Consider the following 18,541-nt stretch of genomic DNA (forward strand, 5'->3'; position numbering starts at 1 on the left):
AGCTCTGGAGACCGGAGACCTGAATTTAAAGATTTTTTCTTACCTGGTCTTGGCGCTTACCAGTCGTGTGTCGGACGGTCTTCAGCTGCGGGGGTAGAGGGAATTACCTTCACTGTTGTGCTCGACTCTGCACCCGCTGCCTTTCAGCCATAGTGGGGGGCTAAGTCCATGATAAGAACCGGCTACCGGACCAAGGCACACCTCTGAGGAATATCGGAGATCAACCTCAGGAATTCTCGACTGGGGGAGGGACCCTTAGGTATCGCCGCAGGAGAGCGGGGCTCGATCTTCCTTAAGGTAAATTTTGTTTCTTCTTTGCTGTAATTCTTAATACTAGTCTAGTGTGTAGGATAGTGTCCGCATCTGCTAGGAGACTGAGAGATACTGAAGAGCTGAGGTTACTGCAGGGGTATATTTAGAGTGACGTCAGCTTTGAAATCTGACTCCGTCTCCCATCTGCTAGCAGAAGAGCACAATATCCATTGGTCCTGAGTCCATCTGGCTACATGCTAGGAAATATAAAGGTATTTATTTATTTATTTTAACACATATAACATAGGTGTTAGAGCAGATCCTGTGCATTTACCATGCTTATCTAGGTCTAGACAGTCGAGACTGTAAGAGCCCAAAAGAATGTTGGCTTGCCGCTGCAAGGACTTGCCAAATGGATGGTTGCCTTCCGACACCACATAATAGAACATGCAACCGGCTGAAAAAATATCCACTGTGTATGTCTGCAAAAAAAAAAAAAAGTGTCCATGAATGAAGAAATACAGTCACTGCAGTCATATCTACTGTATGCAAATTTCTAAGAGACTCAAAAATTGTTGAGCATTACTAAAACAATTCAAAATATTGTGACAGCAGAACAGGATATATACTTTTTCCAATCCAATTAACAATTTAGCAATTTTTCTTTTAGTGAAAATGAAGGCCAAGTCAACAATTGGACAGAAGTGAGCACAGGACTAGAACTGTTAACGAGTTCTTTAACTTACTGGATTCTCTTTGCAATCTTCGCTCAGGATCTCGGGGGCAATCCATCCTTCCGTTCCTGGTACTCCTGACCGACGGCTAAAGCTGTGTCTTCCCACTGCCAGCTTCTTGCACAAACCAAAGTCTGAGATCATGGCTTTTACTTTGCCATGAGCATTAGGCATGGAAATAAGAATATTATGGGGTTTCAAATCCCTGTGAACTAAAGCACAACATGCAGGCACTTAGTTTTTCTCTGTAACCATCATCTTTATTTATTTTATTTATTTGTTGATTTTTATATACCAACATTCGTCGGAACATCATGCCGGTTTACACTGTAACAAATTAACAAGAGAGTGAAATACAATAAACATAAAATATAAAATATAACATTAAAAAAAAATAAAAATACAATAAAAATAAAATGAAATAAAATAAACTTTCTCCAAGTTTTTTTCCTCCCCAGCAAGACATCCCACTTGTTATTTCCATCTCTAGTTCCTGCCTTAGCCTTACTCAGTGTATCCAGATAACCACTTCCCCAATTAACAGCAAGTTTCAGGTACACAGAAGCAAGGAAGGGAGTAGTAAAGCACAAGGAACCGTCACACTCTCTTCTTCTCATACTGAAAGCAAGCTCTCAAATCCCACAAAAAGGAGATAATATTTACTGTATACTAGGATGAATACCACCTTGGAAATGGGTTCTTACCAATATTAAGAGAGTGCAGATAAGCAAGACCAGACATGGTCTGTTGCAGTAAGGCAATGGGCTCCAGCCCATGGCGATCAAAGTCCTTTTCTTCCACGTACTATAGAACAAGAAAATCCAGATCGTGTAAAGATCCTGCTACATCCCTTACGTATCAATGATTCATTACAATATTTTTTCCTTACATAAGTATAAGGACATTTTAAAATAAATCTGTGTAGGAAAAGACTGCATCTTATTTCAGAACTTTATCACTCAGTTCTGATTAAACCAGGCTTTGCCATTCTGCAGAGGGCAGGCTAGGTCTCTTTCTTACCTCCTGTAAGGTGGCTGTACAGAGCTCTATGGCAATGTACTGGAACTGCCGGTCCCTTTCTGTGCAGAAATAGCGGATCACGTTGGGGTACTCATCCGACTCTCTGAGCAGCTGCACCTCCCGATCTGCAAAGCTGAAGCATTCAGGGAGAATTCTCTTCACCGCAACATCTCTGTTATCAAACTTGCCTCTGCAAAACAAATCAGGTTCACATGAAGAAAAAAAAATATTCTACAGCACTTTTCCTTAAATGCCATGAGAAATGGACAAAAGAATGCGTTTTGACAAATTTAGAATCCACTAAAACTATACGGGTTTGAGTTTTAGTAAAACTAATAAAATGTTTTTGCAGCTGAAGAAAGTTGTACCTTGTACTTGATACTGAGGAAAGCAGAAACATGTTCATTTAATAGAAGAGCTATCTAAGCTGCCTATCCTATTCTATAGCCTCAAACACAACCAACTCAGTCATGGTCATAAAGACAGGATAACTTATTATAGACTTTAGCGACATGGAGTTGAGGAGCAGCAGAAGAGGCAGGATGGTGGTTAGGTTACTCACATCACATACTTCCATTTAGTTTAACATTTCTACCATTGGCTCTATCCTGTTACCAATTTTGGGCTGAGAGGATTCAAATTGAAACATGTAGTAGCTCCCCCATCTCAGTTCTTACATTTTCAAACCCTTTACAAGTCTACAATTTGATGGGCAAAATTTGCTGGAAAAATGACTATATAGTAATATAGATAGCAAAAGCATCAATATCTAGACATTGGTGGTGTTTGTGAGATAACCTTCCTGTTCGCTTAAGTCTTGAGCTCCAGAATAAAAGTTTAAGTTACAAAAAAATTAGGTCAGATTAAAGGTTCCAGATACTCAGTTTGTCCCACTATTTAACTGGTATTGCCCAACTTGAATGTGTTAGAAAAGGCCAATGGAGGTAATGTTCAAAAGGATTTACACGCGTAAAAATGGCATATATCGTAGCAATTTTCAAAAGTCCATTTAAAAACTTTTGACAGTTCAGCCCTATGGAGTGAATTTTCAAAGGAGTTATGCATGTAAAAATGCATTTACGCATGTAAAACCCAATTTTATGCTCATAAATCATTTGAAAATTACCTACAATATGATGAGTTGTCTAAATACATTTATTGCAGGGAAAATGTCACTGATCTACCAAGAGAAGAATATCATCTGATCCTGGCTGGTAAAGAGATATTATAGAAAAAAAGAACTATTTATAAGCTTACTTGTAAACTATTGTTCCTTCTGCTCCATGCCCAAGAACATCTTTTGGACTAAACGAGATCTTCCCAACTTGAACTACATTAGTGTCTTCATCTGGAAACATATAAACATTTCAGGTCTTTCAGTTGCGTTGAGTTTATAAATCATAGTAGGGTGAAAAGGAAGCCATTAAGGATCACCAAAAGCTGTTGCTTTTGCAGAAATACTTTTATGACAAACAAAAATGCACCAAAAAAAAAAAAAAGAGAACGGGAGTCATCTGCTGGGGGATGGAACAAAATACCATGAAACAAGATTTAAGACAAAGTCTTGACTAATTATTACTAGAATGTCAAGACTAAAACTGGTCACCAGGTGAATCCCTATTATGAAATGCCAGAGGATGGCATGTGCCAGTTGTATGTAAGACAATCATTTACTAATCCGATGAGGTTTAGCTTTATTTATCTATTTGATATCCCACTTTTATCCATAAGCCTTAAAGCTGTGATCATCTTGCAGAGATTACAACATTAATAATATAAGATATAAAAAATTATGACCCTGAACACATTATATCTGTGATCTACTCTTCACTATTTAGGACATTTTTTTGTCCACCACTCCAAAACTCATGGTTCTATTTTGTACTCTGGAAACAATAAAAACGAGGGAAAAATTATATTGAACTTGGAGTGATTTCATTTTGTAGCTGTCTCTGTCATGGGGACAGGGAAATACGTACAGTATCTGAATGTAACTCGCCTTGAGCTGCCAACAAAAAGGCACAAGCTAAAATAAAATAAAATAAAATGCCGTCATGGCTGACGTGGACCTGGAACCCTCCCCCTACTGCAAATGGATCACAGCAGTTGTTCCACCAAGAACATTTCCTCATAGAACCCTTAACACTGGATCCTCATAAAAATGGTCCTTTGTCACATCAACTTTGTTGGCCAACATCAGCTGCTTGTTCAAACACCCATGTTATGATCATCGGTCCTTTAATTTGTAATTCTTAAAATTATTCTTGAATTCTTAACCCCCCTTTTTATATTTTGCAAATAAAATTCTGTGCAACGCAGCTTGAATGAACACTCCCAACGCAGGTCTGTGTTTAGAAATCTTGAGATTTCCTGCATCAGGGGGACTGCATCCTCCTTGCTCTCTCTCCATCAACAGTAGCTGCTGCCACGACACATTCAGTGGCTCTAATGCAAAAGGCTTAAGGAAATTTACCTCCTTCGTGCTCAGTGGAGGCGGTGCTTCCAGCTTCAGACGCAGACAGGTTGGATGGCAGGGAGTGGTTTGACGCCCGTGGGGATATATTTGGGGTGCTGGTGGTGGAACTCTCTGTTCGCACACAGGTGGTGTCCAAGAAGTCTGCATCCTGTGATGCATCATTAGCCGGAGGGAAAGTGACGTTCTGTTGCTGTAATAGCTGAATTTTTTCCTCCAGCTGTTTCTGGAACTGCTGGTGCTGCAGCTGCTGCTGATGGTGGACGGTCTTTAAAAGCAAGGAAATATTCATGTAAATTAAAATTAAACAGTCCTGGAAGGAAGCAATCCAAGCTAGCCTTAAGCCTAACTGGCAGAAAGTAAGAACATAAATTTAACAATACTTAGTAGATCTTTTAAAATTCTATAAAATGGTTCTTAATCTTTTTAGCATGTTTGGATAACACTAAGAAACACAGTAGCATAGTAGATGACAGAAAATGATCAACTGGTCCAGCCAGTCTGCCCATTTATTCCTGTCCACACTAAGGAGACATCTCATGTTTCATCCGTAGAAGCTTGGCAGCTTGCAGAATATCACTTATCAACCAAGACAGTTTGGTCATCTTCCTCCTTTTTTTTTGTCCACTGAATATCTGTTATGTTGCTGTTTTGAAAATCTCATGGGCCACAGTAGTTCCCCCCTGAGCAGCTGTCATAAATGTGTCTTTAAATGAGGGGGTGGCTCCATCATCACTGAAAACAGCTTCAGTCAGACCCCTTTTGAAGAAACCCGGGCTGAACTAGACTAACCTGTCTAACTTTAGGCAAATCTCAGCTTTACTATTTCTGGCAAAACTTTTGGAACATCTTGTTTTGCAACAGCTGAATGAAGTTTTGGCTGAACATCGTATGCCTGACCCATTTCATTTCAGATTTCAAAAATCCCTGAATACCAAAATTTTACTCTCATCGTCTTTGGACACCTTTAGGCGTGGCATTGATAGTGGTGAGAGACTGGTGTTAGTGTTTCTTGTTATCTCGGCCGCATTTGATACTTTAGATTATCAAGTCCTCCTATACCACCTGAGGGAATGTGGCACGTCAGGGATCGTTCTAAATTGATTCAAGTCTTCTCTTGCTAATCATTCTCATCAAGTTTGCATTGGTAAGACACAATCTAACTGGCATTCTGTATCCCGCAGAGCTCTGCCCAATGACGGATTTAGGAATTTGCCACCCCCTAGGCACTAGTGGTACTATCACCGCCCCCACCGCCTCCTCCCCTGGACAAGGGACAATGAGCAGAAGGTCTAAGGCACAGCCTTCTTTGCTCTACCTGTTCCATGTTCACCTCCTCCCCTCATGTCTCTGAATGACAGGGAAGGGGGGGGGGCTGGATTAGGGAGCAGAGTGGCTTTTTTTCTTTTCAGACTCCCTTGATTGGGGTGGCAGGGTGAGGCATGGGGCAGTGGAGCCTGGAATAGGGAGTAGAGTAGTTTTTCTTTGCTCTGTCCCTTCCAGCCTACCCCTTCCCTCCTGTTCTCTGCTGAGTGAGATTCAGCACAGCCAGGAGGCAGCAAATCTTCAGCTGGCCTGCTGCACCCCCTCCCCCCCCAGAATTTTGCCTAGTGTGCCTATTGGCAAATCCAGGCCCGGCTCTGCACTTTCTGCAATGCTATTTAACATCTACATGGCTCTCACTTGCAATCTGCTGGTGGGACTCTGAGTGAGGCACAGAATTTATGCAGATGACATTCAGTTTTTTATTCATGAAGAGTCAAATTGGTCCAATACATTTAATTATCTGGCATTTTTATTGTCAGTCAGATGATGACTATTACAGAATAAACTGGTGCTTAATCTCACCAAAACAGAAATGATTGTTTTACAATGCCCAAATGCTGGCCATGTTCCATTCTCATTTCTAATTGAGAATGTTGGAGTGTTCAACATGCTCAAAGTCTCGGGGTATGGGTTGACTCAGATTTAACATTTCAACATTAGATTGAGGCAGTGGTTCTCAACCATTTTTCAAGCCGGGACACACCTGACAGATGGTTCTCACATGCATGACACACTGAACATGTGACCGTCATGGGGCAAAATGTAAATATGCATTCTGCATCCTCAGGAACCCCCTCGACTCCCAAAAATGGGTGCAGTGCAGGCCCTAAACACTGTCCTCACAGTCCTGTCCCTTAAGGCCCACAACTGGTCACAACCAGTCTCTGGATCACACAGACCAGTAATCTCCCTAACTAGTATATCTATCTATCTATCTATCTATCTAACACACACACACGTCACCTCCCTGACCAGTCTCTGTATCTCTCTCACACACACATACCAGTCATCTTCCTGACCAGTCTGTCTCTCACAGGAACACATCACCTCTGACCAGTCTCTCTCTCAATCACACACATGCTGTCACTTACATACAAGCTCTCAATCACACACAAATGCTCTTGCTCCCATTCTACAACAACCCACAAAGCTGCCACTCACGCACCCATTGTACCACACACACACACACACTCTCACTCATGCACCCAGGCACCCATTCTACCACACATACACACAAAGCTGCCACTCACGCACCCAGGTACCCATTCTATCATACACACACGAAGCTGCCATTCACGCACCCAGGCATCCATTCTACCATACACGCACAAAGTTGAACACTCACGTGCCCAGGCACCCATTCAACCACACACACGAAGCTGCCACTCATGCACCCAAGGCACCCATTCTACCACACACACACACACAAAGCTGCCACTCATGCAACCATTGTACCACACACAAGCTCTCACTCACACACCCAGGCACCCATTCTACCACACACACGAAGCTGCCACTCACGCACCCAGGCATCCATTCTACCACACACACACAAAGCTGCCACTCACGCACCCAGGCATCCATTCTACCACACATAGCTGCCACTCACGCACCCATTGTAACACACACACATACACACAAGCTCTCACTCATGCACCCAGGCACCATTCTACCACACATACACACACAAAGCTGCCACTCATGCACCCATTGTACCACACACACATACACACACACACACACACACACACACACACACACACACACAAGCTCTCACTCATGCACCCAGGCACCATTCTACCACACATACACAAAGCTGCCACTCATGCACCCAGGCACTCATTCTACCACACACACAAACACACACACAAGCTCACATGGAGCCTCTTCTCATTGTTTGGCCCAATAGGCATGGCCTCCGCTTATCAGCCACCACTGGCCTGACCTCCAGAGGCGTGCAACGTCTCTCCAGCTGCCACCAGCCTGGCCTCCGGCGGTGCACAGGGTCTCTCCGCTCTTCGGCCCCACTGGCCTGGCCTCTGGCGGCAGTGCACAGGGTCTCTCCGCTCTTCGGCCCCACCAGCCTGACCTCCAGCGGCGGTGCACAGGTCTCTCCACTCTTCAGCCACCGGCGGCAGTGCACAGTGTCTCTCCACTCTTCAGCCACGCCAGCGGCGCACAGGTCTCTCCATTCTTCGGCCCCGCCGGCCTGGCCTCCGGCAGTGGCGCACAGCGTCGCTCCATTCTTTGGCTCTGCCGGCCTGGCCTCCGGCGGTGGCGCTCAACATCGCTCCATTCTTCGGCCCTGCCGGCCTGGCCTCTGGCGGTGACACGCAGCATCTCTCCATTCTTTGGCTCTGCTCCTGGAGAGAAGGGAAGCACAAGTGGGGCAGTGGGATACCGGGAGCCGTGACACACCTGCCGGTGCTTGGCAACACACTGGTATGTTGTGACACACTGATTGAGAACTGCTGGATTAAGGCATTCATTAAGTCGGGTTTCTTAAATTTGCAGGTTCTTCATGGTCTGAAGTCCCTTCTTGATTAATCAGACTTTCATTCTGTAGTACAGGCCTTAGTCCTGCTATTTGTGGATTACTGAAGTTCTATTTACGTAGGTCTCCCAGCCCTGCAGCTCATCTGATTTCTGGAAAAAGAAAGTCTCCAGTACTGTACAATTTGCACTGGCTGCCAGTACAAAACTGCAGCACTGATACGTAATCTTCCGAGACTTGACTCTTTTCCATGGGTGAATGTGCTGTCGTGGGCATAAAATCTGTCTCAATCTTGTTCTTCATAACGAGGTCTATTACATGTTCCCTCCCCCAAAATGATACATTTAGTCAAGATGAGAGAGAGGACCTTCTCGGTCATTGCCCCAGTTACATTGAACTCTCTTCCAGAAAATTTGAGGCTTATGAACTGCTCTAAGACTTTTAAATGCAGCTGAAAACATTTTTTTTCCGGGAAGCATATATGTAACTGTGTTGTTACTTTTGGACAGTTAGATGTTTTTGCTCAGTTACTGGTCTTCTATTTTTAATGTATTTTATGTACTTCAATTTCTATGTTGATTTGTATACCAGCTAGTTTTTGATAGGCAGTTTCTAAATTCCAATAAAGATAAAAATACTCTACCATTATTGGGCAAATAAGCAGACAAGATCCCCTGTTTAGTTCACACCCAGCAACCCTTCCTTTCCATGGCTAGCCATAAAGCTTTCTAATAATCTAAATGGCTTCCAGTATTAGCACAGCTGTTGCCCAAACGTCTGACCTCCTAGATTTGTCACCTTTCCAGACAATACCCTACCACCTACAGAACTGAGCTAGCCTGTCTCCAGGGAACTACAGCTTTATTTAAAGAATTGCAAATTTGAAAGTTGTCAATAATAATTATATCACAAGTCATATTTCTATATATAGCAGTTGTTCTTATGATTCATCATCACTGATTCTGCATAGTCTAAACCCAGTTGATTACTACAAGCTCTATTCAGTAGAAAGATAAGAATGTGAGATTTGTTCAGTTCTTCTAAATTACAGTAGCAACACAGTCACCTTCTTGTGTTGAGTCCTATCCCACAGAACTTGGGATCCCAATTAGAAGATCCCTAGCTACAGTAATGAGGTCTCTAGGTCAAACAAGTTGAGTTACAGTTTGCTTAGTTTTATTGACAGTCTCATAGGACATCATGTACTAGCAAATGGCTCAGACCATATAGCATACAGAAGCTGTCCAAGCTGGGGAAGACAATAAAGAGGGGGCTGTTAACACTGCATAAATCCAAGAAGGCGGCTTCATCTTCTGAACGCCTCCCTTCAAGAATTTCCAGGTCACCCTATTGAAAGAACATTTTGGCTCATTTTAACAGGGGCTGGGATATCTAAAGTGGTTTGCCAAGAGAGATACTCAGCAGCTACTGCCCTGTAAAATCATACTACACAACACAAGCAAATTTAACACTGAGGCTGATAAATAAGAGACATTTTAAACAGAAATATTAACATTTGCAGTGCTCAAACAGAGAAAAATAAGTCAGAAAGAAGAAGCCACTAGTGAGGAGCGTCTATGGAGTACAAAACAACAAGCTGTAAAAAATTTCCATAAATGCAAAACTTGTGTTTTGCCATATCCTGGGTTGTATGCAAGCTTCTGGGCATCTCACATATGTCTACTCCGCAGCATGTTCTAGGCTTTAAGGATTTAGAATGAATGGCACATACCAACATTGTGAACACGCTGAGCTTTGCTGGATAAAAAAGCATGAAACATACTGAGGTCAATATTCAGTAGGCCATTTAATGGACAAGTTAAACATCCCAGTGAATATTCTGCCTTAAAGTTATCTGGCCACACAAGGCTGAAAATCTTTAGACCTGCTCAGAAGCAGGTATAAAGTTATCTGGCTTACCTAGCCAAATATACCCGATGTTCGGCTAAGTTAGCTGGATATCTCGGCCAATCTCCAGAATGTCCCTGAAATGCCCCTTTTTTACATAGCTAAATCATAGCCAGATATGTAGTTATCTAGCTATTATTTAGCTGGATAAGCAGCTGAATATGCCGCATTAGCCATTTAGACAGTTAACTTGTGAGTTATCCATCTAAATGGCTTTTGAATATTGACTTCACCAGCACTAGGGTCTGCTGTAACTGCAGTCCTACCCTAACAACAAAGAGATTCATCTTAACAGTGGAAACTAATGTAGAGGAGACATACATAGGCTCAGAGAAATCACTAATTAGATCTGCTAGTCTCATTTCTGTTGCATGAACCACAGCATGCTATGCAGGAAGACCTTGTGAGACTGGAAAATTGGGCATCAAAATGGCAGATGAAATTTAATGTGGATAAGTGCAAAGTGATGCATATAGGGAAAAATAACCCATGCTATAGTTACACAATGTTAGGCTCTATATTAGGTGCTAAACCCAAGAAAGAGATCTAGGCGTCATAGTGGATAACACATTGAAATCGTCGGTTCAGTGTGCTGCGGCAGTTAAAAAAGCAAACAGAATGTTGGGAATTATTAGAAAGGGAATGGTGAATAAAACGGAAAATGTAATAATGCCTCTGTATCGCTCCATGGTGAGACCGCACCTTGAATACTGTGTACAATTCTGGTTGCCAAATCTCAAAAAAAGATATAATTGCGATGGAGAAGGTACAGAGAAGGGCTACCAAAATGATAAGGGGAATGGAACAGCTCCCCTATGAGGAAAGACTAAAGAGGTTAGGACTTTTCAGCTTGGAGAAGAGACGGCTGAGGGGGGATATGATAGAGGTGTTTAAAATCATGAGAGGTCTAGAACGGGTAGATGAGAATCGGTTATTTACTCTTTCGGAAAATAGAAAGACTAGGGTACACTCCATGAAGTTAGCATGTAGCACATTTAAAACTAATCAGAGAAAGTTATTTTTTACTCAATGCACAATTAAACTCTGGAATTTGTTGCCAGAGGATGTGGTTAGTGCAGTTAGTGTAACTGTGTTTAAAAAAGGATTGGATAAGTTCTTGGAGGAGAAGTCCATTACCTGCTATTAATTAGGTTGACTTGGAAAATAGCCACTGCTGTTACTAACAACGGTAACATGGAATAGACTTAGTTTTTGGGTACTTGCCAGGTTCTTATGGCCTGGATTGGCCACTGTTGGAAACAGAATGCTGGGCTTGATGGACCCTTGGTATGACCCAGTATGGCATGTTCTTATGTTCTTAGGATTATTTTCTGATATTCAACAAGGTGCACTACTGGTTGAGCACTCTTTAAAGGAGCTCTGGGAGGATCACGTGATGTGGTGAGCGGAGGTGGACGTGTGCAGGAGAGCTCCGGGTGCCTCGATCCGTTTTTCTATTAATCTGCATTTAATTCGGCACGAAATTCCCTCCCACTAAGCAGGACATTCATCGTTTATATTTTACATGTCTATTACCAACTACATGAATCGCTCCCCTACGGTGATGCCGATCAGAGCCGGGAGACGAGACAAGGACAAGGCAAGTGCTGGGGACCCCAAAATGGCGGCGACACCAGGGAACGCGGGGCAGAGGGGCCTAGACCCGGACCTGACGGAAAATTTCAAGGCGATCCTCATGGAAGCCCTGGATTCCAAACTCGGGGCTATCTCAACCCAGATTGCGGACGTAAAATCTGCGCTAGACGAACTCAACCCGCGTTTTGACAGGCTGGAGGGCAGAGTAAACCTTGTTGAAGACGACACGCTTGCACTTACGGGCAAAATTTCGGCCCTGGAAAAACTTGTCGATGCGCAAGCCTCCAAACTTGAAGATCTGGAGAACCGGGCCAGACGATCGAATATTCGGGTGATGGGTCTTCCGGAATCCTTGGTGGAAAGTAATCTGGTCACTTTCTTAGAGAGCTGGCTCCCAGAGGCCTTGCACTTACCGGAGCTGCTCACCTCTTTTCGGGTAGAGCGAGCGCACAGGCTTGGTGCACGCAAGGAGGGGGAGACGCGGCCGAGGATGATTATCTTAAAGGTACTGAATTTTGCCCACAAGCAAGCCATAATACAAGCCTCTCGGAAGGTCCCAGATTTGGCGTATGATGGCAAGAAGGTTCGGCTGTTTCAGGACTATTCCTCGAGGGTTTCTGGGTTGCGACGGAGCTTCTCCCCCATCTGTACAATGTTGTTTGAGAAGCAGATTAAGTTCACCCTACAATTTCCAGCGCGACTGAAAGTTTGGTACGAGAACCAGATTACCTTTTTCGAGTCTCCGGAGGAAGCCCAGAAGTTCGTGAGGACGAAACTACAAAATTGATCGCCAGAGTCCGGCGGCCATTTTGACCGCATGGCAGCGCATTTTTCATGCCTTGTTTGGAGCCGCCATTCCAAGTGATCGCGACGGGAAGCCAGGAGTTGCGCAGTTGAGTACATGGAGCCTCGGCGCCTTTTACATCCGACTTTTTATTTTTTTATTCTTGGTTCTTTAGCGAGGCGGTGATTATTGGACGGCCTCCTGGGAATCCGCCGGAAGATGGATCCCTTGTGCGGAGCTCGTTTTTCTTTTCTGGGCGTTGGGGACATTGTGAGAGCTTGGATATACACAGGGTGACAGGAGAACCCACAAGACACTCATTTGTTGATTTTTTCAGGACAATGGGACTCCAGGTATTATACCTTCCATGGGTGCTTGGCCCGGACATGTTTTTCATGCTTTTCATGTTTTGGGTTTTTCTTTCATTGGTAATGATGGGACTGCATATTGTTTACCGAGACCTGCTTGTGTTTTTCTCTTTATTATGGTCTCTTATTTATGCTCCTTCATGTCCTCCTTATTCTTCTTTTTATTTGTTCCTACCAGATACGGAGGGGGGGGGGGGGGACTGGAAAGGGGCACCTGAACACATGTTAACGTGATCTCTTCCCCGTTATCTGGGGAGTTACTTGGGAGATTGGCTTCTTCTCCACAGGGGGGGGTTGAGGCGCAATCTGCTGAGATGTGTATAGTTGGATTTTGGTTTCAGTGGGGGCTGGGCGGGGGGGGGAAAAGTAGAGGGGGGGGGTGGGAAGGGACAGAAGGGACGGGAGGGTTGGGAGGGGAGGTGTGTGTGTTGGGCAACCTGTGTGTCATTCGCAGCCTAGGAAGTGTGAGTGTCAGGGAATTGGTGTTCAGAGACATGGGGGGCAGTGCGAGGGAACCTGTTTGGGAAGGGTTTCGCTAGGGGTTTTTCTCATCTGGATATGGGTGTGTGGGGAAATCACATGTTTTCTTTCTTGGCATGCTGGGGGACTCAGGTTCCCAGCTACAGTAGTACGACTTTTATTCTTCATTCCATGGGCAGTTACTCTTTTTGATGGCTGATAGTACGCGAATAATATCCTGGAATGTAAACGGGATGGGTTCACCAGTGAAGAGATACCAAATTCTTAAACAACTCAAATCCCACAAACCCACTGTTGCCTGTATACAGGAGACACATCTCTCTGCACAAGAAAGTAGCAAACTTAAACGGGACTGGGTGGGAGACTGCCACTTTACATCTGCACTGGGGAAAAAAGGTGGGGTAGCCATACTCGTAAATAAAGCAGCGTCCTTCAGTGCCTCCAATACAGTACGGGATGCGGAGGGTAGATTTCTCCTGGTGACTGGTCTCCTTAATGGTCAGGAGGTAACTATCTGCAGTATCTATGCACCCAATGCATACTCACACTCCTTTTTTATCTTTGTATTAGAACAACTGGTGGAGCATGCCAAGGGTTATCTTGTTGTAGCGGGGGATTTTAACCTTCCTGCGGACCCTAGTGTGGATAAGACGCCATCGGGAACGGTACCGCCCAATAGAGGAGGAAAGGGGGTCCCGTTTTTATGTTCTGAGTTCTCTCTTTTGGATGTGTGGCGGACGTTACACCCCATGGAGAAGGACTATACACACATTTCCAGAGCACATGCATCCCTCTCCCGTATTGATTATATACTAGTGCCGAGGGAGGGGCTCCATGTTGTCTCGGACACGGTGATTGGGCCGCAGGGGGTCTCTGATCATGCATTGATCTGGGTGGACCTCAGCTTTCATGCTCGTGACAGTGGGGAAAGGATGTGGAGGTTTCCTGGGTTCCTCTGTTCTGACTTGCCCTTTAAGACTTTCTTGCAACATAAATGGGAAGACTACGCCAGTCTTAATAGCCAACACGTCTCGAATCCGCAATTGTTTTGGGAAACGGCAAAAGCCGTTCTAAGAGGCGAAATTATTTCCTATGTTGCTGCTCGAACCCGAAATCTTAATAAAACTATTCTAGACTTAGAAGCCAAATTGAGTACTCTTAAGCAGGCATTTGTAGCTCACCCATCCCCAGACTCTCAAAGGGAGTATTTTGCGGTACTGAGGGATTTAAATGGCATCTTGCATCAAAGGGCACAGAGGGCGTTTCAAGCCGGGGAACGGAATTTTTTCCGTTATGGTAATAAGGCAGGGAAACACCTAGCAAATTTAGTCAGGGCCCATAGAGGAAAGACGTTTATTCCAGCTATGCGAACTACGACAGGCAATACAGTCACCACACGAAAAGATATATGTGAAGTCTTTCGTCAGTTTTATGAACAACTGTATACTGATGATGTGAGGGGGGGAGAGCACGACGAGGCGGCGTTTTTTGAAGGGCTTCGGTTACCAACCCTCACTAAATCTCAATTATTGTTCCTTAATAGACCCATTTTACCTGTGGAGGTCCTAGCCGCTGTTTCTACTAGCAAGATGGGGAAGGCGCCAGGGCCGGACGGCTTTTCTTTTGATTTTTATAAAATTTTGCAACATCATATCGTCAATCACTTGACTGACTTTTTCAATGATGCAGTAACTAAGGGGACATTCCCCACACTTTTCAATACTGCTTACATTACTGTTCTCCCCAAGCCAGGGAAGGACCCGTTATATCCGGCGTCCTACCGCCCCATCTCGCTGTTAAACTGCGATTTAAAGCTCCTTGCCAAGCTACTAGCAAACCGACTAAATGTGTTGTTACCCCAGCTCATATCGGCCCACCAGGTAGGATTTGTTAAAAACAGACCGGCCTGCTCTCACATCATCAAACTACTAACCACCATGTGCTCTTCCCTTTCCCACCGTTCCCCAGCTTTAGTGATTGGCCTAGACTCGGAAAAGGCTTTTGATCGAGTGTCCTGGCCTTATCTTTTTTCGGTCTTACAGCGTTATGGATTTGAGGGCAACTTTCTGGCCTATCTCCATATGCTGTATGCGCAACCTAAATCACACATAACGGCAAATGGTTGTAAGTCGGGAGAGGTACTTATACAGCGGGGGGTGAGACAGGGCTGCCCTCTTTCCCCACTCCTATATATTTTGGCTATCGATCCGTTACTTAGAAAGATTGCGAGTTCGCCATCCATTCCAGGTTATGGTAGTGATCCTCAGATTTTCTCGATTGCTGCCTTTGCAGATGATATATTAATTTACCTCACGGAACCTCAGCAGTCTTTAAATCCTCTGTTGAGTATCCTGGAAGCGTATGGAGAATTTGCAGGCCTACGTATTAATAAGGATAAATCGGAGGCATTAGATGTTGGGGGCAGAGTGAAACCACAGTGGTATGGGCATTTCCCTCTCAAGTGGGTGGCCTCTCACATGAGATATCTCGGGATCCAGATCCCCTCTGATATACGGGACTTTCATAAACTCAATGTGGAGCCGCTGCTAGAGGCTACATCTCTCTTACTGAAGAAATGGCAAGGGTTACCCCTTTCGGTAACTGGTCGAATACAACTCATCAAAATGATGATCCTCCCCAGATGGCTCTATATCATGCAAATGACCCCGATTTGGCTAACTGGGAGGGAAGTTAAAGGGGCGAATGCTTTATTTCGGAAATTCATCTGGAATGGGCGCAAAGCGCGTTTATCCTTCCTGATCCTAACACAGCCTCATAAAAAAGGGGGGTTGGGCTGTCCTAATCTCCGTAGATATAATTTGGCATGCCTTCTTCGTCATGTGAAGGATATCCTGGGAGGGACATCTCATTATACTCCCATAATACTCCTTTGTTCTTGGTGGAATCAGAATTCCTTGAACCCTTTACTCCAACTACCTAGAGCCCAGGTGCCAGCGGGACTCCTTGCGCAACCGCTGATTTGGGCCAGTAGGAAGGCATGGGCGTATTTGTGTTCCCTAGCAAAGTGCCCTTCAACGCTAACCCCACTGCTCACCATATGCGGTAATCCCTTATTTCCCCCAGCGATGACAGTGTCTACTTTTCACAAATGGAAAGAGAAGGGATTAACCTGGCTGTATCAGTGCTTCTTACTAGAGGGGAACCGGTTTTATGATTTCTCGGAATTGCAGCAACTATTTGATCTGTCCCCTTCTGACCACTTTGCATACAGACAGTTGCGTGATTTTTGCCTTGCACATGGGTTGATTCCACTGAGATCCCCACAATTCTGGGTGGTTAATAAGGTGATCTCGGTCCACAAAACTCAAAAACCCACTATTGCGGCGTTTAACCAGGTTCTGGGGCTGCATCTCCAGTTGGATGTTGTATCTGGTACCTGGCAGCAGTGGGTGCAGTGGACTGAGTTTACCCTCACCAGTCAAGAGTTTTTATCATGCTTTGAGAGGATCTTTGAGTGGTCTGAGAGTGTTCTGTATCGTGAAATCCAATTTAAATTCTTGAGACGATACTACATGGCGACTGACAGAGCTTTTCTGGCTCATTTAACGGCCTCTGCAGACTGTCCCAAGTGTCAGGCGAGTAGGGGCACTTATACCCATCAGTTTTGGGCCTGTGACATGATTTCCCTGTTCTGGAGGGAGCTGATTGGCACATGTAGCTCTCTGCTTTCCATAGACCTTCCTGCAGACCCCATTCTTTGGTTATTTGGGGTTGTAAGGAACCCTGTCATGGGGCTGGGTAAGTGTGAGCTGCAATTCATTCGCAGAGCGAGCCTGACGGGTAAAAAGGCCATCTTTGCCTGCTGGATATCTACGGTCCCTCCACAGCATGACATTTGGTTTAGGCTTTTGATCAAGCTATTTACTCTGGAGTTTACCTGTGCTCAGGGGGCAACTGACCATAAGCGAACACTCTTGGGCACTATTTGGAAACCTTTGGAGCTTTATCTAAGGCCAAGTACGTGACCCTGAAAGAGGCTCCGGGTTGTGTACGGTTCCTTGGGCACCCTAGACCAATCGACAGGTATACCCCCATCCACGATACTTGTCCTGACACCTCTCTTTCCTTTGTTCTAGTGCTCACACAGGTCTCAGGGTTTCGGGGGGGGGGGGGGACGGACGGACGGGAGGGAGAGAGAACGGGGGGGTGGACATGGGGAATAACCGCTCACCTGCTCTGTTTTGCTGTTTTAGATGGTTGTTATACCCCGGAAGGTTGGGAATGTTGGTTTCTATGTTTTCACTGCTTATACTGACTGCCACGGTGTGTATAGATGTGTTCTTTTTTCTTCGCTATCTGTTCTATCATATCCCAGTGCTATAGTTTTGTTTGCATTGTGATGGCTGTACTATTGTGTGTAACTTGCACATTCTGGTTATTCCTGCTCAAAACTTAATAAAACATAAGTTACAAAAAAAAAAAAGGAGCTCTGGCTGAGTAGTGCAAGACAGAGACCCTGTAATGGTTTGTGGATTTGTGGACCTTTGGCCCGAGGTGAGAGTTGTGGTCTTGTGGAGAGTAGCTCCACAGGTCCACACCATCGGGAGCCGAGGTCAGGCATAGCGGGGAGCTCTACGTGAAACTGTGAGGAGGTCCCGAGGAGCGGGGTAAGAGACACAGCAAGGATGGATCCCCAGAGTGAGTAGGTAGGCTGGAGGTCAGTACCTGGGCAGAGACTCCCGAAGGGGATGGTGCTAGGCAGGCCTGTGGAGCGAGAAGAGTGCAGTAGGAATTCCGGAGAGGCAACCCCAAGGAGTGGAGCTGTGCAGCAAAGGAGGTACTGATGCAATGACATAGGCCAACCCGTGGAGCGGGGAAGCCCAAGTCAGGTCTCCAGATAATGACGTAGACCAGCCCGAGGAGTGGGAGGTCCCGACAGTCCCAAGAGTAGAACATAGACACTACCCCAAGGAGCGGGGGAAGAGCTGACAGTCTCTATATAGAACATAGGCACTGCTCCGAGGAGCGGGGAAGCACTGCCAGTCTCTGTATAGAACGTAAGCACTGCCCCAAGGAGCGGGGAAGCCCAGAGGTAGACCTCCCAGGTGGTGAAAGTATTCCCAGAGGGAGCTGGCAAGATAGAAC

The 18,541-nt window shown here is 45.0% G+C and overlaps 1 protein-coding gene across 1 annotated transcript in view; it reads right to left on the reverse strand.

Annotated features, from left to right (window-relative positions):
* Positions 1-18,541, reverse strand: part of ERN1 (endoplasmic reticulum to nucleus signaling 1) — a 147,718-nt gene that overhangs the window by 23,564 nt on the left and 105,613 nt on the right. The window contains exons 13-18 of the mRNA XM_029600738.1: positions 4,480-4,747; positions 3,264-3,354; positions 2,007-2,196; positions 1,691-1,790; positions 999-1,198; positions 587-734 (exon numbers count right to left, since the gene is read on the reverse strand). Of these exons, the coding sequence (XP_029456598.1) occupies positions 587-734; positions 999-1,198; positions 1,691-1,790; positions 2,007-2,196; positions 3,264-3,354; positions 4,480-4,747 (997 nt within the window). The remainder of the gene's footprint in view (positions 1-586; positions 735-998; positions 1,199-1,690; positions 1,791-2,006; positions 2,197-3,263; positions 3,355-4,479; positions 4,748-18,541) is intronic.

This window comes from Rhinatrema bivittatum, chromosome 4 (assembly GCF_901001135.1).
Source record: "Rhinatrema bivittatum chromosome 4, aRhiBiv1.1, whole genome shotgun sequence".
In the NCBI taxonomy this organism is placed as follows: Eukaryota; Metazoa; Chordata; class Amphibia; order Gymnophiona; family Rhinatrematidae; genus Rhinatrema; species Rhinatrema bivittatum.